Source organism: Lepidochelys olivacea (genome assembly GCF_965140295.1).
Source record: "Lepidochelys olivacea isolate rLepOli2 genome assembly, chromosome: 7".
In the NCBI taxonomy this organism is placed as follows: Eukaryota; Metazoa; Chordata; order Testudines; family Cheloniidae; genus Lepidochelys; species Lepidochelys olivacea.
The window spans coordinates 56,836,519-56,862,807 of NC_140417.1; the positions used below are offsets into that span (position 1 = coordinate 56,836,519).

Consider the following 26,289-nt stretch of genomic DNA (forward strand, 5'->3'; position numbering starts at 1 on the left):
TCATGTACTTGCATATGCATATAGGCCGTCCCTGATGACCTCTTCCGTGCAGGTGCTCCATGCACAATGAGGTAGTGGTCTGGCTCTCAGAGCACAACTGAGCATTTACTAAGCTCCGATCCAAAAATGGACCTGTAGTAGGAAAATGGTGTGAGCTGAAAAGTGTGACATACCATACTACTATAAACTGAGTGATCATTTTACGTACTCTGCAGTGCCATAAAATACCCCATAAACCCTCTCGGGGCACTCACCATTTTTCACCTGAGAACAAGTGGTTGGCATTTGGTCACATCAGCTTTTAATATTGGATTGTGTTGCAGGAAAGCTGTAGTATTAGGGCTCTTCTGGAATATAAGTAAAAATAGTGGATATGAAATATCTGCACGGCATTTCAAATTAGAATTCATTGAATGTGTTGGAGTTATTCTGGATTACAGTAACATCACTTGAAGCAGAATTTGGGCCTGTAATTTTACATAGTCATCTTTACTTGAACCAATTTAAAAGCAGACTATCACAATTGGCATCTGTTAACCAATTTTAAAACAGAAACATGGGACTTACTTTTAAGAATCAAGTAGGCTCTCATGTAGGTTAACACTGACTTTTTTTTTTAATGCAGCAGGTATATTTGCTAAATTTCAGACCACCACCAAACAGTAGTGGGAGTTTCCAACAGAATGACTCTGACAATACAGTGGTCTGGCTGAAATTCTGCTGTTGGTTACCGCATCAGCATGGTCAGCTTTTATTGGAGGAAACACTGTTCTATTAATGAGCAGTGCTCGAGTCTCCTTTTGTTACAACCTGGTTAAGGAAATTGTTCTGGGTCTGCCTTTTGTGGCTTAGTGTCAGAGCCTGCTTTGCCCTTAAATGATCAAAGGATGGACCAAAACAAGTATGGTTCTGTATTCGTTATATCGATGAGAGGACGCCTTGAAAAGCCACTGAACTCTTCTGCTTCAATTTGATACCTTCACTTTGAAGGTGAGCTCCCAGTGCAATGCTGTGGCCATAAGGACTAATATGATGATCCTTGGATGCATAAACAAGGGAATCTTGAGTAGGAGTGGAGAGGTTATATTACCTCTGTATATGGTACAGGTGTGACTGCTACTGTAATACTGCATGTCCAGTTCTGATGGCTTCAGTTCAAGAAGAATGTTGGTAAATTGCAGAGGATTCAGAGAAGAGCCACAAGCATTGTTAAAGGACTGGAAAACATGCCTTATAGTGATAGACTCAAGGAGCCCAATCTATTTAGTTTAATGAAGAGAAGGTGAGGGTGTGACTTGATCAGTCTGTAGGTGCCTACATGGTCAGCAGAAATTGTGCAGAGGACTCTTCAGTCTAGCACACAAAGGTATAACCAGATCCAATGGCTGGACATTAAAGCTAGACAAATTCAGATTGGATATAGGATGCAATTTTTAACAACGTGGGTAATCAACCATTACAACGATTTTCCAAGGTTCATGGTGAATTTTCCATCCCTGGCAAATTTTAAATCAAGATTAGATGTTTTTCTGAAAGATGTGCTCTAGTTCAAACAGGAATTAATAGCAGGTCAAACTCGATGATCACAATGGTCCCTTTCGTGGAACCATCTGAGAGCCTTGTTGTCTGCCTAATGGGGTTTTAATACAGCATTTGCAATTTTTGAATGTTTTTTCCATAGTGTTCTCTAAGATTTATTTATTTTCCATTTATAAATTACTGGATTCCAATAGATGGCAGGAGAATCACATATTTAGGACTTGTGAAAACCAGTTTGCAAATGTACACTAGGTGACTCTTCTTAATACTAGTTTTAATGTTTTGCTAACAGGAGTTCAGGTAGTGTCCCGATGGGTGCTCCACATCAGGATGCGCTCAAGCCTGTGTATTCTTCATCGGAGATTTTTGTTAGCAGTGTCTGCAGCTCTGTGCTTGCACCCTAGGTATTCTTGTGCTCCAGTACAAGGATATATGGAGTGGGGGTGGACCCACTGCCACTCCACTCCCTTCTCAACCACCAGGAGCTCGAAATGGAGTGTCGCAGTGTCCGTTAGCTAGCAAGCAGCTTGCTATTTCTCTTTATCTCTTTTTCCTTTAGGTATCTTTAATTTTTTTTGTTTGTTTTGCTATTTAGCCCAGTTTCTGCCAAGTGGGGGTACTTTTCGCCCCTGTTCTTCTTTGTGTGCCCGATCTGGGCTTTTTGTCCTTGGGCCTTGATCTGTGGCCTTGAGCATGGGTTATGCCTGGGATTCAAACCCTGCCAGACCTGCCATAGGTCTTTTTCCCACAGCAAGAGACATTCAAGCTGCTTCTGCTGCCTGTGAGAGACTCACCTCCCATCCAAATGTAAGATCTGCTAGTCACCCCCCTGTACTTTGGATCCAGTTGCTCAGAACCCTGGTAACACTCTGCTATGGTAGTAAGCAGAGGTCCTGGGGATCCTTTACAACCACTCAGACCCTAAAAGAAGAAAAGACCCAATTCTCCAGAACTGGATAAAGAAGGGGGCAGTCACGCTATTGGTCTGGGTCTCAGGAGATCTCACATCCTGATATGGGTGCCACTGAAGCTCTTATCCCCTCTGGTATCCAGACCATGGCACCAGCTAAGAAGACTGCACTGTATACCAAGAAGCAGTCAGATAGACAATCTACAGCAGCACTGGCATCAGCACCAGAGTCAGTGCCTTCAAAACACAAGGACGCAGAGCCAAGCCAAAATTTTTCAGTACCATTTTCTGCATCCAGCCAAGAAGGAGGTACTGACAGTGTGTCAACACTGTCTCCAGTACATCCTGACATACTAACTTCTGAGGACCCCTATCCAAAGTCCCTGGTATCATTCAGGCTCCTATTTCATGAGGACTTTTGAATTCTGGAAGAGCCTAAATCACCATTGCTGAGGGTTATGGAGATGCTTTGTCAATACCAACTCATCTCCTGGAGCCTACTTGCCCTCCGATCCTACTGTGTTCAACAGTGACTTGTCCTCTGCTACCCACACACTCACCAGTTCCACATAAACTCTTTGAGAGTACCAAGACACGTTTCCAGCGAGTATCGACACATCCTCTGGCACTGTCTCACCATCCAATTAAGCATTGGCCTCTGGTATTCATGAAGGTACAGGACCCTTTCTGGCCCCATATCGGCTCGGCCACTTGCACCTCCAATGGACATGTGGGATGATACCTCATCCAGTTCTGAGGTGTCTACATAAGGGTCCTTCACCTTCCCTCCAACCTCCCTCCCTCCCTCCCTCCCTTGAGGTGTACATCCTAAGGAGGAATCTCTCACGAGGAGATATACCCACCAACCTTGGGCTCCTAACACCTTCCCTTATGCCCCACAACAGTGTGCTTATGGATCCCATGGGCCCCTTATGACAGCCAGTTCTGCAGGGTCCCATCTCGTAAAAGGGCATGCCAGGAACAACAGCACTATCCTTGTGTCCTGCTCCGAAGGAGTACCTTGCAAAGGAGTAGGAGCCAGTGAGGAGGAAGAAACATAACCTTTGCATAAATCCTCCTGCTCACCAGGTGAAGATGTCATGCCTCCTCCACCTGCTGGCATTTCCAGATCAACTGCGAGTGGAAACTCAACAATGAGGGTTTCAGAGAGAGATGTCTTTACTTGCGGTCATCCAGAGGGAGATCTCTGACAACAGTTCTGCTTAGGGGGAAGGCTGCAACTCTATGGATGATTCCTTGGCCTTATATATTGCTAAACACTTATCTCCTTATGCCTTTAATGTTCGAGGTGCTAAACAAATTGAAACAGGAGAAATTATTAGCCATTCTCATAGCACAGTTGTAGCTGAGACAGGTGGTATTCCCAGGCGTGGTTTGCATGCCTCTGTAATTGCCTCACCATCTTCCCATGACAGCGAAATGTCTTCACCTAAGAGTTGAGATCCATCACCCTCCCCAATCTCCTTATGGTTCAGCTCAAGATGTGGGTGCCAGATAGTTCTCTGGTATAGAAAAAGCTTGCTCTCCAGAGGTACAAACAATCCAGCGTAATTGTAGAAAACGATGACAAGGAAAACTTATCTATAGAGGTGGAAATTCACCTAGTCTGGAAGCAGCCTCCAGTCTGTACCTCCGCTCAAGTCCTGTCTGTCATACATTCTTGGGTACCTGCTGACCTTAAAAACTAGAGGCTTATTGCTGAGCTCCATTAAGGTTCACCTAGCTGCCACCACAGCTTTTCAACCCCCATCAAGGAGTTTTCAGTCTTCACTCACCCAATCACTGCGAGCTATATCAAATGCTTGTTCAACCTCTTCCGTCCTGTCAAGGAGGCAACTGCATTGTGGGACCTCAACTTCGTCATCAGTGTGCTGAAGAACCCCATTTGGAACTGTGGGGAACTGTTCCCTCCTCCATTTGTCCCTCAAGACCACTTCCTAACAACCATCACCTCGGCCAGGAGGGTAGGGGAGCTTTGAGTCCTCACAGCTGACCCACCATACGTGGTGTTCTATCATGATCAGGTGATGCTACATCCACACCCTTGCTTCCTACCTAAAGTTTCTTCAGACTTCCACATTAATCAAGAGATTCACCTACTGGTGATTTATCCCAAGCCTCACTCTTTAAGAGAAGAAATGAGCCTCCATTCTCTGGACATAAGAGCTCTTGTCATTTACCTCAACAGGACTAGGCTCTTTGGGGCTCCCCATAGCTTTTCATCTCAATTGCAGAATGAAACAAAGGACATCCAGTTTCCACCCCAAGACTGTCCAAATGGGTTGCAGAATGCATCTTAACTTGTTGTGAAGCCTCAGGGGTTCTCCCCTCTGCAAGTGTGATTAGCTATTTCACCAGGGCTCAATCTACCACTGTAGCCCTACTGAAAAACATACTTGTCTCAGACATCTGCGGGGCAGCCACCTGGTCTTTTGTTCATGCTTTTTCCTAGCAGTATGCCCAATGCTCTGGTACCGGCTTCCAGAGCTGATGCGACTTCCATGAACGCTGTTGTATGGTCCGTACCAGTTCTGCAGCCTCGGCATGCTCCTCTGTAGTTGGCGCTGCTGCTCAAGTATCTCCTGATTTGGAGCACCCATAGGGACAATCCTTGGAGAAGGAGAGGTTACTTACCTTGCACAGTAACTGGAGTTCTTAAAGATGTGTGTCTCTAGGGGTGCTCCGCTACCTGCCCTATTTCCCCCTCTGCCTTGGAGTCCGCTGGACTTCCGTGGCTGAGAAGGAATTGAAGTGGCGATGGCCCACGCTTCCCTGTAGCCGTGTACTAGAGCACGAGGCTATCAAGGGTACAACTCTGGACCCTCAGACACTGCTGTTGAAAATCTCTGATCAAAAGTTTGCACACATCAGGACATGGAGTACCCATAGGGACACACCTCAAAGAAATCCAGTTACTGTCCAAGGTAAGTAATTCTCTTTCCCCTTTATCTGCAGATATGTCAGAAGTTAATTTAAGTGCTCCCAGTAAGCACTGACGCTAGAAATGTTTTGAGCAATATGCTGTATTGCTACAGTGGCTACACGTGTGTGTTATATAGTTCGGTTCTTGTAACACAGGGCTTATAAAAAATCAAAACACTTTGGTCAAAGGTGATACTTCCTGCCTTTATTTCTAGTGGAATTAAGCATATCGGGGAGGAGAGGGGGGGAACGCTGTATTAATTTTAGTTGTTTTAGCCTGGTTAAATTATGCTGATTAGCAGCTTTGAATGGAAACAGTTATTTTCACTGTAAATAGTAAACTTTAGACACATTTCATTGATCAGCTTTTACTTCTGCACTAGCTAAAAATAGCAGTTATATTTCTTCTGATGACTATGCCTGTTTTACTGTGAATATTTTGCTGTAATATAAATTGAGTTTTTGCATTTCTATTGGCATTACAAAAAAAAGTCTTTTTATTTTAGGCGAGGATCAATGCTTAGCACAGCTATATTTGTTTATGCTGCAACATCCCCAGTGAATGGATATTTTGGAGGAAGCCTTTATGCTAGACAAGGAGGTAACTTGTTTTTAAATGTCAGCATTTTTATCATACTATTTTATATAGCAAGTTTATTCTGTTTCCTGTTATAAACAGCACAAACATGCATGGTCTTTTACAGGTGGTGTTTAGGTAGTTAATGAAGTCACATGAAATCCATAGTTTTTAATCAATACAAGAGATTTTGAATCTAAACGATGCTTCATTCCCTGTTCATTCTTGGTTGCATGCCCTGTATTAAAGCTTGCTAAAACCTTGGTAGTATCTATTTAAATCAGTAAGGAATATAAGGATGTTAACTGTGGTAGCCTGGTCAAATTACAACTTGAGTAATTACGTTCTGCCTGTTGAATACCCCCTATCGTACCAAATGGATAAGTTAGCCTCCTGTTCCTGTGTGCTGTTAAACAGCTTATGTGTTCTACCCCGAGTTGGCCTTTAGTGGTTGAAGTGATCCCTGTTATCACTTCATCTTCTCCATAGGGACCTTGAGGCTTAATGTTTACAAAGAGTGAATGGAAGGTGCTATAGAGTTGCACAGTATTATTTACTGCATTTGTGCCATTCTTTATGGTATGAAGAATAATCGTCCTGGAATCTTAGCAAAACATTCATTCCATTTAGAATCATAGAATATCAGGGTTGGAAGGGACCTCAGGAGGTCATCTAGTCCAACCTCCTGCTCAAAGCAGGACCAATCCCCAATTAAATCATCCCAGCCAGAGCTTTGTCAAGCCTGACCTTAAAAACTTCTAAGGAAGGAGATTCCACCTAGGTAATGCATTCCAGTGTTTCACCACCCTCCTAGTGAAAAAGTTTTTCCTAATATCCAACCTTAACCTCCCCCACTGCAACTTGAGACCATTACTCCTCGTTCTGTCATGTGCTACCACTGAGAACAGTCTAGAGCCATCCTCTTTGGAACCCCTTTCAGGTAGTTGAAAGCAGCTATCAAATCCCCCCTCATTCTTCTCTTCCGCAGACTAAACAATCCCAGTTTCCACAGCCTCTCCTCATAAGTCATGTGTTCCAGACTCCTAATCATTTTTGTTGCCCTTCGCTGGACTCTCTCCAATTTATCCACATCCTTCTTGTAGTGTGGGGCCCAAAACTGGACATAGTACTCCAGATGAGGCCTCACCAATGTCGAATAAAGGGGAACGATCACGTCCATCAGTCTGCTGGCAGTGCCCCTACTTATACAGCCCAAAATGCCATTGGCTCTGCTTGGCAACAAGGGCACACTGTTGATTCATATCCAGCTTTTTGTCCACTGTAACCCCTAGGTCCTTTTCTGCAGAACTGCTGCCTAGCCATTCGGTCCCTAGTCTGTAGCGGTGCATGGGATTCTTCTGTCCTAAGTGCAGGACTCTGCACTTGTCGTTGTTGAACCTCATCAGATTTCTTTTGGTCCAATCCTCTAATTTGTCTAGGTTCCTCTGTATCCTATCCCTACCCTCCAGCGTATCTACCTCTCCTCCCAGTTTAGTGTCGTCTGCAAACTTGCTAAGGGTGCAATCCACACCATCCTCCAGATCATTAATGAAGATATTGAACAAAACCGGCCCGAGGACCAACATTGGGGCACTCCACTTGATACTGGCTGCCAACTAGACATAGAACCATTGATCACTACCCATTGAGCCTGACAATCTAGCCAGCTTTCTATCCACCTTATAGTCCATTCATCCAGCCCATACTTCTTTTAGTTGTTGGCGAGAATACTGTGGGAGACCGTGTCAAAAGCTTTGCTAAAGTCAAGGAACAACACGTCCACTGCTTTCCCCTCATCCACAGAGCCAGTGATCTCGTCACAGAAGGCAATTAGATTAGTCAGCAGGACTTGCCCTTGGTGAATCCATGCTGACTGTTCCTGATCACATTTATTCAGCTTGTAATCAGTTTGTACTCCATCAAATGCAAAAGTAAATATTGGTAGACAGCAAAAGCCCAACTTTACCTATCTGCAGCCTTCTCCTTATAGCCCCACCAGTGCTTCTGAGTTCTGACCTGCAGTGCCGCTGCCATTCCTCCAGCCTCCCCCTTCTCCTGTGCTGCAGTAAGAGAATAGTTAATATTTATTTTTATTCTATTAAACATTAAGAAAATTGGTTTTGATGAATTTTTAAAACAGAAGCTTGTATAATTTTAGCAAGAAATGCTGATCAATGTTTTGTTTTCTACAGCATCAATCTCCCTGCTATCTGAGAGCTTTGAAAGGTCATAAATGTCTAAGGCTTGGTCTGCATGCAGTTTTTCTACCAATTTAATGACATCTGTAGAAAACCAGATCAGTTTTACCAGCATAGGGGTGTTATGCCTGTATCTCCAACACAAGCTATATTACTGCAAAGCCCCATACTAGAAGGTTGCATTAATTTTATATCTGCTTTTTACAGATCTGGCTAAATTGGTTACAAAAACTGTAGGCAAGCCCTAAAATGCTTTTGATGCTCCTGCACAATGGAAGTTTGTAGTCCATATGCAATTCTCGAAACCATATGTTGGTTTCCTTGCTGCATTCTATTCAGTAAGCTGTACAGATGCATCCAGACACTGAGTGTTTAAATAAAATTAGCACAAATTCAGATTAATAGCAGATACAGGAAATTCAGCCAAGACAGGAGTAAGGCAGTCACAGAGAGGTCTTGCACAAGACCACAAAACAAAGGTCTGCAAGATTTCTTGAATACCCAGGCATAGCAGCAAATCCCTTAACATCTGTCTAGATTGTAGAAGACCTTTACCTGTTGACTTGTCTTACTTTTTTGTTGGAGGTGCCTATTATAGTGAATTAAATTTTATTACTGAGTTTATTAAACATGGTATCATTTAACACCAGTAGTGTTAGGTGTTTTACTGAGATACAAAGACAATAGGTAACATTTTCAAGAGCCCTACTCAGTGACATCAGAAGGTGGGGCTTTTAAATCATTGAGGCGATTTTGAAAATGTTACCCAATATTCCTGTCTTTGAAAAACTTAGTCTTTAGATATACAAACAGGAGGAGGACAGGGCAATGGAGGGAAGGGAATAATGCTGAGCAATGTGATTAAATAGTGAAGCTAAGCATGTGTCTTAGCTACATTATTGTAGTGTGGTGTTTTGTGTGTTCTAAGTCTTTGTTGAAACATTGCTGTGTTATTGCTGTTATAGCCATAAACCTGCACTGCCGTTCCTGTTGTATTTAACTGGTCACTTAAACATTTTACAACAGAATTGATGCCTATTGATGCAAGGAAGCAATTTTATGTGTAAACACCCATCAGTAGTGTTTCTAAACATTGTTTATTTAACATATAAGCTTTGTTTTACACATCTTATTAGCATTTCCCATTGTAGGCTGTTACTCTCCCATGTCCATATTTCCATAAAGAATGGTTATTGTTTGTGAAATCAAAAGGCTTGATTAAAAGTGAAGTACAGTTTAAAAGTTTACCTTTGCTCCTGTGTGTGTTAGCTAGTACTCATTTAATTCATTTTGGGAAAAAAGAGGCTAACTACTTACATTCTGGTAAACCTGTGGCAAAAACTAATTTTAATCAAAGTGCAGCATGTTTTATCAATTACAAATATGTTTAATGGTTTCTTCCTACAGGAAGGCGATGGATAAAGCAAATGTTCATTGGCGCTTTCCTTATTCCAGCGATGGTGTGTGGCACTGCCTTCTTCATTAACTTCATTGCCATCTATTATCATGCTTCGCGGGCTATTCCCTTTGGAACAATGGTGAGTAGTTAATAGAACTTGAAACAGCATAGCAGACCTAGGAAAATTTAGCTTCTAAACTGGAATAGCTTGTAGTCTGTGTGTCCCATCACCTCAAAGTGGAAAAATGAAGTTCAGGTACTGAGATTCCAAAGATCTGTGTCTCAAATGTGATAAATAATAGAGAAAATCCACATGTTTGCGTTACAGTAGTTGAGAAAATTGCTGTTCTTGCAATAACACTTAACTTGAAATATAATATAATAGTTGCAATTCAGACTAAAGAACCCAGTTCACTGTAGCTGCTAATTGGTAAAAGGGATTTTCTGTTTGTAGTTGAAAATTTTAACAAATCTCAGTAGGATCACATTTTTAATTGCCTGGAGCCAGATACATACTCAAGTCCCGTTCACTTTTATTGGGAAGAAACATGGGATTCTAACTTTCTGGGCCTGGGAAAAGGACATCCAGAGAATGGGGATGCGAATGCCACTCCATGCTTTTTGGAGTGTGCCTGTTGGTGTCCTTGGGGGAGGAAGGCAATTCTTTTGTCTTAGGGTACGTCTCCACTACCCGCTGGATCGGCGGGTAGTGATCGATCTATCAGGGATCGATTTATCATGTCTAGGGTAGACACAATAAATTGATCCCTGATCGCTCTGCCATCGACTCCTGTACTCCACCGCGGTGAGAGGCGGAAGCGGAGTCGACGGGAGTGGCAGCAGTCGACCCCATACCGTGAGGACACGAGGTAAGTCAACCTAAGATATGTCCACTCCCCCCCCACCCCCAGTGTAGACCAGGCCTTAGTTTTAGAATGAGCATTGTGAAAGCAGCAGGTCAAGTGATGGTGATGGACAGGATATAAATCATGGCCGGTGGTAGTGGGGTGGATGGATGGATAGGGCTGAACCAATTCCCTGTTCATAGCACTCCTCTCAAAACCATTCTACTGTCGAATCAAGTAGGGCTGAAGCTTCACTTTGATAATACTTACAACTTAAGACTTTTTGTCCAAGAATCTGAGGCCTGGTCTATGCTGAGGGGTGGGAATCGACCTAAGATACGCAACTTCAGCTATGAGAATAGCATAGCTGAAGTGGACGTATCTTAGGTTAACTTACCTCGTGTCCTCATGGTGCGGGGTCGACTGCCGCCGCCGCTCCCCCATCGACTCCATTTCCACCTCTTGCTGCGGTGGAGTACAGGAGTCGACGGCAGAGTGATCGGAGATTGATTTATCGTGTCTACACTTGACGCGATAATCGATCCCTGATAAATGGATCATTACCCGCTGATCTGGCAGGTAGTGTAGACATACCCTTAGTGTTTCTCAAATACTGATTAAATCTAAAAACACTACTGGGAGATAAGCTATAGTAGTATCCCAATTTTAAAGATGCTGTGCCACTTTTATAATTTTCTTCCATATACCCCTTAATGTCCAAAGTTGAGTTTACCTGGATTCAGGGCCCTCAATCATTGCCTCTCATGTCTCTGGCATCTATGGTCTTGTTCCTTTTTTATCCCGCTCCAGCTTGCATATTTTCCAAATCCTTGCCTGTTCACTCCCTTTGTTGTTTCTATACATTCTCTCTCTCTCTCAACCATGATTAGTGTTTCACTTCACAGGAAAAGTGAAGTGATTTGGCATAATTGCTTCACATATGAGGAAGCCAGTTGAATGTCATAAACCAGGCTTAATTATGAATTTATTTACCCTTCGAGATGATGTCAAACAGGGAAGTATGAATAGCATCAAGACATTGCTTTTGGTATGGCGCTTGTCTTAATTACCTTAACAGATTCACAGCTGCTGAGTTTGTCTTAAGTGCTCACAAGGTGACCAGTCTTTTTAACAGAAAGTCCATCCCTCCAAATGTGTGGCATTGGTTATCTTGTAAAAAAGCCCTAGTTATAGCTGAGTCCTTGGAATAAAAGTGGGAGATGGTGACCTGTTTATTTCTAAAGACTGATGTAGGCTACTTGTAAGCTAAGGTACAACACAAAGCCAGTACAGTTGAAAGCCACTTCTAAGCCATAATGGTTAAGTAAAAGAATCTATACAATCAGATTAGAATTCCCGTAGTGTTTTGACTTGGGGTATGGCTTTCTTCTCATTCCAAAGGCCTCCTTATGGTCCAACTGTGTACTTTTATGTCTTCATTTTTAAAGTTGTAAGTTTAAAGATGATTAACCTAAAATCTGATTCATCATAGTGACTTTTCCTCTTTGCAAAGGCTTCCCTCAGAACCTTTTTTTAATTTATTTTTAAAAGGAAAGAAAGTTTTTGCACTTACAACCAGCTCTGAAATAACCCTTTGTGATATGTAAGAAAAAGGATTTGGTCGTGGATAGAGTTCATGTTCCAACTGCCAAGGGGCATAATTATAAATTTGTAAAAGAAAATTTTGAGGAATGTGCAGTATGAAAAATGTCTTCTAATGTTTTAGCATGTGATGCAACAGCAGCTTAGATTTAGACCAGTAGTGGGCAAACTGCGGTCCGTGGACTGTCAGGGTAATCCACTGGCAGGCCACGAGACAGTTTGTTTACATTGACCCTCCGCAGGCAGTGGCCGCAGTTTGCCATTCCCAGCAAGTGGGAGCAGCGGGAAGCTCCGTGGGCTGCAAGGATGTACTTTAAATTGCATTTTCAAAAATCAGTGTGAAGGTGAAGAATGGAGGTTGCAAAAATTGAAGAATGCGGTTTAAAAGAAGCTGTTCTATTTCCCAATCAACAGGTCTTCAGGAATTTTCCATTGAGGGGGAATATATCAGGTGGCCTATTTAAAATATTAGCAGTAGGGAGAATTGTATCAAAAAATTTAGAATAAGAACCTTAATATCATCTTTAACATGAAGTACTGTGGGTGGGGAGGGATAGCTCAGTGGTTTGAGCATTGGCCTGCTAAACCCAGGGTTGTGAGCTCAATCCTTGAGGGGGCCATTTAGGGATGGGGCAAAAATTGGGGATTGGTCTTGCTTTGAGCAGGGGGTTGGACTAGATGACCTCCTGAGGTCCCTTCCAACCCTGATATTCTATGATTCTGCTGTACTAACCATAGGACTTAAAATAATCAATGTAATGTAAAGCTAAACATGCTTGATTCATTCATTCATTGAACCACTTTCAATCTGAATGTCTTTTTAAGAAGCAAGATTTAGAATTTTAATTTTTGCCATGTCAGTGTTAATCAGTTTATGCTAAAATGGAATATTGTATTGTTTTTTCTGTGCTGAGACAACAGTCATATCCAACACTGTCAGAAAGGTTTACAGCATTGTTCTTTGACATGTTCAAAGAGGCTGTGTTTTACTGCTGAGCAAGCATTCACAATATCACATTTCTCATTCATATTCTGATTTGGAGTTTAGAAATGCTGATGGAAGGAAATTCCACCTGTATTGAAATTTTAGTCTAATGCTGTTCCACTCATTTTCATTTAAGATCAGGGAAATGTCTGCAAAAGCAATTGAGAATGGGGTCTTCAAGGGTCATGTAATGGGTGTGTAGGGTTTCTTATACACAGAGTGATTTTAATAATCTCTAGGGATTATGAATTTGAGTCATAATTACTGTGTGGTGCTAAATCTCCCTTCACTTTGCACTTCTAGTAGGAGCAAATTATGTATTAGAAATGTCACCAGAACAATCAATGATCTAATGAATTTTAATCAGCTAATGGAGTTGATTTGTAGAGGGAAACAGAAGAGAGCTTAGCTTCCTCACAGTAAATACCTTTGCTCTTGTGAGCCCCTCTCCTCGTGCAGATGTGGCTTCTCTTGCCTTCCCCAAAGTGGGCAAGCCTCCAAAAGTCTCTAGTGGCAAGCTTGCTCCTCCTTCATGAAATGAGTACCCTGTTTCCCAAACTACAGTAGAGGTGAGAGGTGACACTCCTACTCCATGGTTGTCTTAAATAGTCCCTCTACCTCAAATTGCTTGCTAGGTCTACTCTTCCTTGTTATGTATTTCAAATCTGGAGAAAACATAAATTGGATGGTCATGGAAGAACACTGAGTGAAAAAGGTTTAGTAAGAAATTGCAAAACTCTCCCATCCTAATCTTGTAGCATAAAGCTCAATTTGTCCCTCCTATTTTGGTGATCTGCCCCAACCCCTGTATCTCCCAGGTAGCACAGTGCTGGAAATGAGAGGTAAAGCCTAGTTACTAGCTGTCTTATATTAGTACCCTGCTATGGCATCTGGATTTTAGGGAGCCCTCACCCAGCTCTCCTGTTCTGAGATTGGCTGAACCTCAATAGCCATTGAAGGGTCCTTGCTTAGAGTTCACTGTAACACTGGTCCACTTTGAATCTCTCAGAGCTTCCTCTGCTACCTTGTGCATCAGCCCTATCTGGAATCTCACAGGAAACTACAGCAACAGGAAGTGGAAAGTTAATAAGATGTCCCCCTATAGCCCTAAGCTAATTTCCCTGGCTGTAAGCCTGGGATTCTATTCTTGACTCGCATGGATATACACATGATTCTTAATCAACAGTAGGGAAAGCCTTGTGTAAGGAGAGGATAAAGTTCTAGGCTCTCTTCCTGGAAAATATTTTTCCATTGCCGTTCCCATCAAAATGTAATAATGAAGCTGACCAATTTTATTCCATCTTCTCAAAGCTTTTAAAAAAGGGTTTAAAGAATCCTTCTAGAGTACTTCTATTAAACCTATGATATGTAAGGAGAGGGATAATGGTCTGATTCCTGGTAGACTCTAAACATGTTTGGAAACTGACAGTCCAGTGTCTAACTCAGGGGTGAGCAAACTTTTTGGCCCGAGGGTCACATCAGGTGGAAAAATTGTATGCAGGACCATGAATGTAGGTCTGGAGCAGGGGGTGTGGTGTACAGAAAGGGGCTCAGGGCAGGGGTTGGGGTGCCGGAGGGGTGTGGCAGGGGGCTCAAGGCAGAGGGCTAGTGGGCTCAGGGCAGGGGGTGCAGGAGGGCTGTAATTTGCCCTCCTCTGGTCTAACTCTGTTTGTAGCAGTAACAATGGGGGATGTTTTTATTTTTCAATCTTCCTAATTTTTTATTGAACTTTGAGAGGATCTGGGATTCTTTTGATGCTGTAAGATACTTTGACTTATCTTGTAATCTTCCTGTGCACTCATGCGCCAAACAGTCACATCATATACATGTCTGTTTTTTATTTTCATGAAAAGACATTGGGTCTGGTCCTTTTCTCTATCTCTGTTAATTTTAACAGATATGTAAGAGTATCTTGTGTTAATACATTTATTTCCTATTGATTAGTTCAATTGATCTGTCCTATTGTTTATGAATAACTTTTATTTTGGTCAGGAAATACCTCTTGAAATATAAAGTTGAGATATTTCTGTTGTGGGAAATTGCATTGTTGTCACTGCGGTTTTTTTCCCCTTGCTTCTTATAGATGGGATAGGGTTGGTGAATAGATTTACCAACAGGGTTCTTGTGGCTAGAGATTCTTAACAGGGGCTGACATAGGTTAGAACCACAGATGTTCAGAGCAAAATATTTTGACATGGAGAATTGTATTTTTCAGGATTACCATGAACTTTCCCTTATAGTAAGGGACTGGGATGAGGACAAGCTGGAGGGGCTAGAGGCAGAAAGGTCTGTAACCTCTAGAGTACACACCCCTCAGCATCTGGAATAGACCCCAGTATTCTGGAGTCTCAGTTCCTCTGCTGTCAGCAAATAACTGTGAGACTCAATTGCAAAATGTCTCTTCCTCTAATGGTTGTTTCACATACAGGATGACAACCTACTACTGCACTCAGTTAATATTAGCTCAAGTGGCAGTTTTTTGTGCTGTGGATCTAAAATTGATGTTCCATGTTGGCGTCAGTATAATTCCACATTAGGGGATTTCTGTTTTGTTTACTTTTTAAAAACCTAGGAAATTACATCCAAAAAACAACATTAAAAGAACTTTAAGGGTGCAATGTCAAGCTCTTAGGGGGTTAGGAAGTGCCAGAATTAAACGTGCCTGTACAACCTTAATTTGGCCCCTTGTATGAATGTATTACATTATGATAGTCTTTAATTAGACCATGTACTATATGTTCCATGTATGATGGTAATATGATAGTATGGTCACATACTATATTATGAATCAGGGTTGTGTAGTGAATGAGGCTGTTATTTGTAGGACCCCTACTTCACTTATTGCAGAAGTTGGAAATTGTGTAGTAAATGAAGGAAGAGATTACAGGAAGAGGGTGGTCTTGTGGCTTAGATAGCTGAATGCTACCCTGGAGAACAGGATTCTATCCCTGCCTCTGCTACAGAGTTCCTATGTCTTGCTGGGCAAGTCACGTGAATCTGACTTTCACAGGTAGCCACTGCGTTCCTATTTTCAGAGCTCCCAACTGAAGGCATCTGAAGTCTGGTTTACAGATGTGCGAAGCACTCACAACTAAAGCTGTGAAGAACTGATGTTTTTGGTTTGCTCGCCACCACCACCAGTGGTTTTGTGAATGGTGCCTAAGTCCCCTTGTGAGTTAGTCTTTTGCCACAGCCACATGTGGTATTATTCACTGAGCACTGTCCATTCTGTGCCCTGAATGAACCAGCAGTCCTGTGCAAAAAATAGTGTGTAATCTTGTAATTAAAGACAGAGTCATAATGTTTACATAAAAGGGGGCTAGATTAACATTGCCCATGTAGTCTCAATTTTGGTATTTTCTAACTTCTGAGTGCTTTACATTGCAACCTTAATGTTCTCTTAAGGTAGTTATTTGTATGTAATAACATGTAACTTAGATTCCTTTTGCTCAGTTTTGTCCTGATACAGCTCATGTAATACCCTTACATACTCTGAACTGCGTAGATTTTAAGCTCTTCATCTTTGGTACCGGTTTCTACAGTACCTAGCACAATGGGATCCTGGTCCATGTATCAGGCTCCAAGATGGCACTACAAGACAAATAATGAGTAAAATTATGCAGGCCTGGTCTAGACTAGGAAAAAGGTTCCTTTTTTCATCAAGCTAGCTTAACTCAATTTGAAAACCCCACTTACTACCAATGTGGACATAGTGTAACACTTTTAGCTCAACATTTAGCACGTCAAGTTGTGATCGAGGCAGGGTTCCAGGTAACAATATTATTTATATGCTAAAAACATTCTAGTTTTGGTGACACTGACTCTTACTGTTCTGTATATTAACTCTTCATTTGTCCAGATTTTAAGTGTGTGAACCTGCATTGCTGTAAAAAATTCAGTGTCCTCTACGTACCCTCCCTCATGGTGGGGGAGTCACGTGAGCGCTGGTGTGTAGCATTGGTATCTGACAGGAGAGATCAAGCCTCTTCTTCTTCATTGACAGTTACTACATTCATCCCTTCTGCGTTCGGCAGTCAGGACAACAGCCTGCCAGGGGCTATTTAATATGCTCATAAAAATTTTAATTATCACCTTTGAATGAAGTTTAAGCTACAGTTGTTAGAAAATGTGAAGCCTGTGGAGCTAGTACATAAATTATGTCCCTCTTGACAATGTTTCTTTTCAAATATGAAATATTAAATGGTACACGTTTAGCTGAGGACAATATAATAGTGAATTCCCCCTTAAAAAAAATTACAAATAAAGCAGGCTGCTGTTACAGAAGATCTCTCCTACAGCAACTGAAACCAGGAGAATAAATCAAAATGCTGACATTTAAATAATGGATATTTTTAGCTGAAGAAAATACAGCAGTAAAAGTAAAATTAAGAAATTGAACTAACTAGGGTGTTTTAAATAGAAATAAATTTTCAAAAATTTTAGTCAGTATTGAGTTTTCTGTCTGGAAAGCAGGATTTGCAGTTACAGTAAAGTATATATATTTTAAAGTATTGGTTAAAATTGTCTTGAATTTCCCATAGTTGACTGTAATAAAACATACTTTGCTTGAATTAATTTTTAAGGCCTAATTCTGATATCGGATCATTCAGAAGCATATCACTGCATACCTGCAAAATTACTTACTGTTAAAGTGATAGCTAAGCAAAGTAGCCGCTATTCAAGTGTGTGTCACTGTGTATCCACTGTAGCTGAGCATGTGCGCAAGATCAGTTGTTTCTTTCTTGGCTAGCAGTGTGCTTCCGTGCAAGGGCATAAAGGACAGAGCAGCTGCATCACTTTGTTCACTTTCTCCGCCCATGGCAGGGAGGCAGAACCCAGTGAGTGTCCGACCCACTACTGCTATTGATCTTAAAAACGCATCCATTTCCAGACTTTCGGGGGAGAAATTTATCTTCACCTTCATGTCTGTTCTTTTCTTTAATTTGGATATTCCTAAAAAAGTCCCACTGTCTGTCTGTATAGAAGGGTTAGGTACCCTGTGCCTGCTGCTATGCCAGATTTCAAATCCCATGGGTTTACATCCTGCCTGACCTAGGATGGCCTTCTCACCCGGTCAGTGGGCTTAGTCACTGTTTGGAGGAGAGTCTCATTCCCATTGTGTATGGTATGTAAATCCTTCTCAAGGAGTGGAAGTCAAGGGATGCATAGCTGAAACTGCATCTGCTTGAATAATCAGTGCATTCTCTCTTGGACCTGGAGGAGACTACTGCCTCCAAAGAACAAGAAGGGTCATCTTCAGCAAGTTCTCGCTTAAGCAGACAGCAAACCCCGATGTCAGGCACTGGCAGGAAAGAAAACACCATCCAAATCTGCAATAGCTACATTGACACTGACAGCCTCAGCACAGGAACCAGGGACTTCTGTCACTACACTGGTGCCTACTGATACGGCACCAGTCTCAACATCAGCACTCCCAACATTGACAACTTTAGCATTGGAGCTAGAACTGGTGCCCCAGTGTAAGGGTGAGACCAAAAGGCGCAGCCAAATGGAGCTCAGACATGGCTCCCAGTGCCGGGACAAACAATCCTGAAGGAGGAGGAGGAACAGCACTCTTCCAAAGAGTGCCTAAAGTCTTCTACTGAAGTAGAAATGATGTTTGGCAAACCAGCACCAGCAAAGGCACCAGCACTGACCACTGTGCCAATTTCAGGCTTAGTTTATGCCCTTATGGTTTCACCTAGATCCTTTCCAGAGATGACTTCAGCATATTGCCACATAGCACCACCATTCAAAAAGTACTATTCTTTGGTCACGCCTTCTCCTGGATGTCGAGCAGGAATGCCTTTCCTCTACCTTTTAAAAGAGCAACCTGAGAGCTGGTACTGAGCACCCCTTTCTCACAAGATGCTGACCCAGCGGAAGTGTGAATGGCAATGGACCGACCAGCACATCTGGCCAGTACCATTTAACGTGCCAAGCTGGCCATACTGGTCTTACTGGGGACCATTATCTCAAGTGTCCCAAAGCAGATCTTCCTGCAGATCCAGGAAGAGGTCAGGCTCCCTGGTGACATCACTTCCTAGGTCACTGGCCACTCAGGAGCTGGGTGTCGCAGAAGAACATCCCCAGTTTCCAACAAAAGAAAAGCAGTCATCGCCTGATGAGGCAGCTGCACAAACCCCCGCCTTGGCAGGTGACTATTGTAAGCCCTTTCAGGCTCTCCTGGTTTGCATTGTGCAGACCGTGGACATAGAGATGGTTATGTAGGAGAGTTCTCAAACGTATGGTATCCTGACTCCATCAGCCCGAGTCAGAATTGCTCTCCCTATTAATGAAACCATATTAGAGCTGGCCAAGAGTCTGTGGCCACCACCAGTCCTTGTCCAAATGGGTGGAAGAACACTATCAAGTGTCCCTGAATAATTTTAAGCACTTTATTCCCCCCTGAGCCCAGCTTCTTTAGTAGCTGTAGCCATGCAGGAGAAGTTGAAATCAACAAGAGGTACACCCGGGGATATGGACCCCCCCAAAGTTAGAACTTTTCGGGCACAAAAATCTACTTTTTGGTTTCGCTGCAACTCTGGGTGGCTATCAGGCAATGCTTGCCAAGTATAATTTCCTAACATAGGGCAGGGTGACTCATAAGGTTCTGTGGCACAGAACAGGAAACAGATAAGGAAGATTATTAAAGAAGGCCAGATAGTTACCAGAAGAGTCCACAGGCAGTCATGGGTGCTTCTGACATGGCTGCAACCATGAAACAAGCATCAGGATATTAGCCACTGGGCTACCGAGAGGTCCAAGATATCACCCAGCACCTCCCATTCAAAGGGATGGAGGTCTTAAATACTAGGGCTGACACAGTGTTCCACTCCTTAAGACTTGAGGGCTACCTTGAGGTCACTAGAGATTTATACACTAACGGCTTATGGAAAGCCCTACAAATATCAGCCCCAGCAGCGGCAGATGGCTTACCCTTACTCCCAGGCAGATAGACAGATTAGCCATAGTGGAAAAGGCCACAGTACCAGAGGAGACCTCTTCTGCCTCCTCTGTCACATATGCCACCCAGTTAGCCGATTTGATGGAAATGTCAGGAGCCACATCAGAGCTAATCGGGAGCCACCTTGCCTTATTCCACAGGTCCAGTTGGTTCAATATCATCTTGGGTGAATGGGTGCTGATATAGTTGCCCCTGGCTATCCCATCTACTTCCACAGCCTACCTTTCTCAACCCCCTTCCCCATCCCTTTTCAGGGGCCCTTTTCACGAGAGCCTGTTACAAAAAGTGGCCTTGTTGCTTCATCTAGGAACGGTAGAAGAGTGTCCAGAAGAATATGGGGGAAAAGTCTTCTGTTTGCAGTACTACTTTATCCCAAAGAAAGGTAATCTTTGTCCTATCCTAGACCCTGAGACAAACAAATACATAGGCTGCCTCAGATTCAGGATGATGATTCTTGCTTCTTCTGTTCCATCTCTTCAGATTCAAGACTGCTTAAGGGCTCTCAGCTTATAAGGTGCAACTTTCTGCATAGCCATCTGTCTGGCCCACAGGCAGTGCCTGATATTCACAGAGCGTTAGGGTCATTCCTAGTACAAGATACTGCCATTCATCCTCTCTACAGCATTGCAGGTCTTCACGAAATGCCGGATGGTGGTAGTGGCCAATCTTAGAAGACAAAACATTCACTTTGATCACTTAGATGACTGGCTGATCGGAGACAGGTGACCGTGGGAGACAGAAGCGAGTCTGGAATGTGCTATCACTTTGGCCACAAGATCTTTAGGCACTTGTGACTGAAGCTCCCCTATATAAGCAAAAGTGGTCCTAAGGCCTCATCCAAAACTGATTTCCCAGGTCTCAGAATTTAATCTGAACTAATTTACTAATCTGCTTCCTTATAGCCACACTGGCACTGAGAGAAAAGAAATTGTGTGCAGGACTCTGCTTTAATACATTGACAGGACTAAGCCAATTACACTGTTACCCAATCTATTCCTGGCTATGACTGTGAGTTCTAAAGGTCAAGCTATTGCATCTCCAACTGAACAGCAAGTCTCACTCCACTAGAGCTCAAGTGACCTCTTCAGACAAATGCTAGTGTCTGAGATCTTCAAGGTGGAGTTATCTGCTGACCTTTGTCAAACTGCGTCTCGGCCTTAGCTGCTAGGTCAGGTGCCAAGTTCAGGAGAGCAGTTCTTCTGCTGGATTAGTCAAACTGTGAAACACCTCATTCCCAATGTTCGAGGGGATACCGCTTGCCAGTCAGCTGCAGTTGGCTCTACACTAACACATACTCAAAGAACCAGTTAGCATAGGGTGATCGTTCTTTAAGATGATGTCAGTGGGGATCTGTGACAGGGTGCGTGATTCAGCCCTCTGTCATGCCAGCTCCCATTTAAGGGAATAAATTAGAGCTGGCTGGAGATAGCCTGGCCCTAATTGGGGAAGCAGAGACAACTGCCACCTAATTAGCCTGGGACTGTATAAAAGCCTCAGGGGAAGGAAGCCGGGGAAGAGCAGAAAGAAAGGGAGTGGAAGCAGGGAGGTAGCTTTTCCCTCCCTCCTGACTGCAAATGGTGAAGGGCCAACTGTGCATGGTGAAACGGTCGTAGGAACAAGCCTGTAAATAAACTGCATCTGTGGTTACTAACCCCAGGGTCTCAGAGTGACCCAGCAGAGGCAGGAGCCAAGGAGGCCCTGCCACGCTTTGCTACAGGATCCCACAACATCCCCGGCCCAATCCCTGCTGTTTGGAGTTCTCAGCTACAATGGGCTTTGAATTGCAAGGGAACTGAGGGAGATTACTCCACCTTTTATGTCCAAACACGAGGAAGCATGGGTGCATGCACGAACCCAACGGACATGGGTATTCAAACAAAGAAATCTGATCTTGTGCACTTGCATCTACAGTGAGATTCACACTGACATCTTGAAGAACCACAATTACTATAGTGCAAGTAATCATTCTTGTTTTACTCAGAAGTATCTGAGAATGTTATTGAGTAATATTTCCAAGTAGTTTCATATTCAGGAATTACATGATTAGGGAACATCTTGCTGAGTATTTATAATTCCTTTTTTTTATTACAAATGTCCTTTCCTTTCATGAGCAGAAAAAAAATTGCTTGTCATATATAGAATTGGAGATGGTTCACTCTAAAGTCTTCTGAGGCACACTTCATTGGAATGAGGCAGAATAAAGGGCATGATTTTTCTTCACTGTGCATATGCAGTTGTGCACCAATTTGTACATGTATTTGTTTGTGGGTAACTGAACATGCAAATAGTCAGTTACCTTTCTGACCATTTGTATGTATAGTTCAGAAAATCTGGTCCCAAGTGTTAAATTGAACAGTGTGATATGGCTTCAACATTGTGTGTTTTGGCTTTTTTGGAAGACCTTTATGGATCAAGAATATTGTAAGCGGATTTTAAATTAAACTATTTTAAACGTGGCTAGTTATCAGCTCGGTAATATCTATCAGGGTTGTACTTAACTTTTTGTAATCAGAAGCTTTCTGACACTGAATTCTGATATAGCGAAGCAGAATAAGGGATCCGGGTTTCAGTTTTTCAGTGTACAAACTGAACTTCTATTTATAATGGTTAGCATGAAGAGACTGCTATAAATTTGTTCCAAACTCTTTACAAACATAGGTTTCAGAGTAGCAGCCGTGTTAGTCTGTATTCGCAAAAAGAAAAGGAGTACTTGTGGCACCTTAGAGACTAACCAATTTATTTGAGCATAAGTTTTCGTCAGCTACAGCTCACTTCATCAGATGCAACAAATGTTGCATCTCAACAGTCAAAAAAGTAGTTTGGATGCTGGCTAACGTTTTATAACTAGGAATATGATTCAGCATTGGTACAACATACACACTTGTGCCTCGTTACTTTAGGTGTCTCTTTATTTTATTTTCTGTGATCTCATACCCCTGTTTGTTGAATTTACAGGTGGCAGTATGCTGTATCTGTTTCTTTGTTATTCTTCCATTGAACCTTGTTGGTACAATTCTTGGCCGAAATCTGTCGGGCCAGCCCAACTTTCCTTGTCGTGTCAATGCTGTGCCTCGTCCGATACCGGAGAAAAAATGGTAAAGAGAAGTGCATATATATTGTGTATTCACTCAAACATAAATGTGTTTAAAAATTATTTTTGAGGTATTGGGATCATTCTAAATTCTAGAGTAGTCTTTGAATTTATATTTAGTTCAAGGCGTGTGTGCAGCTTCTCAAGAAGCTGATTTAAGTTTCTGCATTAAAGTATCTTCTTTAAAGGGATTGGATGGATAAAGGTAAAAGCTTTCAACTTGAAGTCACTAGTTTGTGGTCCCATTCCCATTCCAGGTAGATAGGTTTCCCCAGAAATCAAAGTCCCCATCTCAGTTAGCACCTTTGACAGATTTAAGATTGAACAGGCCCTGGAGACTGAACTAACTTCACTATTGGAGGTGGGTTTCTCCCAGTTAGGGCCGAGAGACATTTGGAGGTTGTTGCTGGAGGCAGCTTGCATTACCACTACCTGATTTTTGGGTAATATGAATCTCTAGGCTATCAGGTTGATATTGTTCATGAACATTACTTTTTTATGTGAATATAAAAGCATCTTTATTTCCAAAAACTACACTTTTTTAATTTGTAGCATGCATACCATGAATACAATCTCCTTGCCCTATTAACTTATATTTAGTGAGGAGGAGAGAAGCTGTGGAAATAAAACTATTCTCAAAGGATGGGTTTTATTGATTTTATTTCTCTCAGAAGAGTGGAGTAGTAAAAATGAAGGGGATGGTGGAATGTGTTACACCCACAATCTCCAGGAAATGCAGTGTCTTGAGTTAATGGTGTGTTTCTCAGTTGAGAAGGTGAGGTTTGATTTATACTGTAGCTCATGTCTTAGAGAGCTGATGGATTTTTCTGGATCAGGATGAGAAAAAGAAATAAGATAATTTTAATGAAGGTAAAATTGTGGGGCCATCAATTTAGACAAGTCTCCCTATAAATAATGAAGGAAGCAGCAAATTAAATCACTAAATTACCTCTCTAGTTAAATTCAGTATCCGTGTGGATAATATGAAGGGGTCACCTCTGGTAAGTGACAGTAACATCTGCAGATGGTGAGTATTAATTTTATTCATAAACTCTGCATTACAAAATTCCCAAAATTCTGAACTAGATAAATATTTCTCTGTAAAATATTTTCCTCATAAGTTTTGGTTACACAGATGATGTTATCATGGTCTCTTGCAAGACTTTTGTGGAAATTTGGGTTTAAACACATGAATTACATTGTTAAATGTAGGTGTAGTAAATATATATTTCAATATGGGCCTGTCAAATGTTGAGTTTAGGCTATTAATGAGGAAAATATTAGGGCTGTTGATTAATCACAGCTAACCCACGCAATTAACTCAAAAATTAATCATGATTAAAAATATTAATAGCGATTAATCGCAGTTTTAATCTCATTGTTAAACAATAGAATACAAATTGAAATGTATTAAATATTTTGGAGGTTTTTCTACATTTTCAAATATATTGATTTCAATTACAGCACAGAATACAAAGTATACAGTGCTCACTTGATATTATTTTTTATTACAAATATTTGCACTGTTAAAATGATAAATGAAACAATTAATCTCATACAAGTACTGTAGTGCAATTTCTTTATTTTGAAAGTGCAACTTACAAATGTAGATTTTTTTTTGTTACATAACTGCACTCAAAAACAAAACAATGCAAAACTTTAGAGCCTACAAGTCCACTCAGTCCTACTTCTCATTCAGCCAATCGTTCGGACAAACAGGTATGTTTACATTTACAGGAGATAATGCTGCCCACTTCTTATTTACAATGTCACCAGAAAGTGAGAACAGGCGTTCGCATGGGACTTTTTTAGCCAGCATTGCAAGGTATTTACGTGCCAGATAGGCCAAACATTCGTATGCCCCTTCATGCTTCGGCCACCATTCCAAAGGACATGCTGATGATGCTCGTTGTTAAAATAATGCATTAATTAAATTTGTAACTGAAATCCTTGGGGGAGAATTGTATGTCTCTGGCTCTATTTTACCTGCATTCTGCCATATATTTCATGTTATAGTAGTCTTGGATGATGACTCAGCACATGTTGTTCATTGTAAGAACACTTCCGCAGCAGATTTGACAAAACGCAAAGAAGAGTTCTAAAGCTAGCTACAGCACTCGACCCAAGGTTTAAGAATCTGAAATGCTTTCCAAAATCTGAGAGGGATGAGGTGTGGAGCATACTTTCAGAAGTCTTAAAAGAGCAACACTCTGATGTGGAAACTACCGAACCCGAACCACCAAAAAAGAAAATCAGCCTTCTGCTGGTGGCATCTGACTCAGATGATGAAAATGAACGGTCTGCACTGCTTTGGATTGTTATCGAGCAGAACCCGTCATCAGCATGGACGCATGTCCTCTGTCATGGTGGTTGAAGCATGAAGGGACATATGAATCTTTAGCACATCTGGCATGTAAATATCTTGCGACACTGGCTACAACAGTGCCATGAGAATGCCTGTTCTCACTTTCAGGTGACATTGTGAACAAGAAGCAGTCAGCATTATCTCCTGGAAATGTTTGAGTAGCAGCCGTGTTAGTCTATATTCGTAAAAAGAAAAGGCATGCTCGTGGCACCTTAGAGACTAACCAATTTATTTGAGCATAAGCTTTCATGAGCTACAGCTCACTTTATCTGACGAAGTGAGCTGTAGCTCACAAAAGCTTATGCTCAAATAAATTGGTTAGTCTCTAAGGTGCCACTAGTACTCCTTTTCTTTTTTCTCCTGGAAATGTAAACAAACTTGTTTGAGCGATTGGCTGAACAAGAAATAGGACTGAGTGGACTTGTAGGCTCTAAAGTTTTCCATTGTTTTATTTTTGAATGCTGTTGTTTTTTGTACATAATTCTGCATTTGTAAGTTCAACTTTCATGATAAAGAGATTGCACTACAGGACTTGTGTTAGGTGAATTGAAAAGTATTTCTTTTTTTACAGTGCAAATAATTGTAATAAATATAAATATAAAGTGAGCAGTGTACACTTCGTATTCTGTGTTGTAATTGAAATTAATATATTTGAAAATGTAGAAAACACCCAAAAATATTTAAATAAATGGCATTCTGTTATTGTTTAACAGTGCGATTAATTCCACGATTAATTGCTATTAATATTTTTTAATCTCTTGACAAAAAAAAGCTATAGCTATATAGCTAAAAATAGGTTAGATAAATCCCTGTCAGAGATGGCCCAGGTATGCTTAATCCTACTTCAGCATGGGGAGATGGACTAGAA

At 41.8% G+C, this 26,289-nt stretch overlaps 1 protein-coding gene across 1 annotated transcript in view; it reads left to right on the top strand.

Moving 5' to 3' along the window:
* Positions 1–26,289, top strand: part of TM9SF3 (transmembrane 9 superfamily member 3) — an 84,132-nt gene that overhangs the window by 45,288 nt on the left and 12,555 nt on the right. The window contains exons 8-10 of the mRNA XM_084632911.1: positions 5,899–5,993; positions 9,575–9,705; positions 22,921–23,060. Of these exons, the coding sequence (XP_084489037.1) occupies positions 5,899–5,993; positions 9,575–9,705; positions 22,921–23,060 (366 nt within the window). The remainder of the gene's footprint in view (positions 1–5,898; positions 5,994–9,574; positions 9,706–22,920; positions 23,061–26,289) is intronic.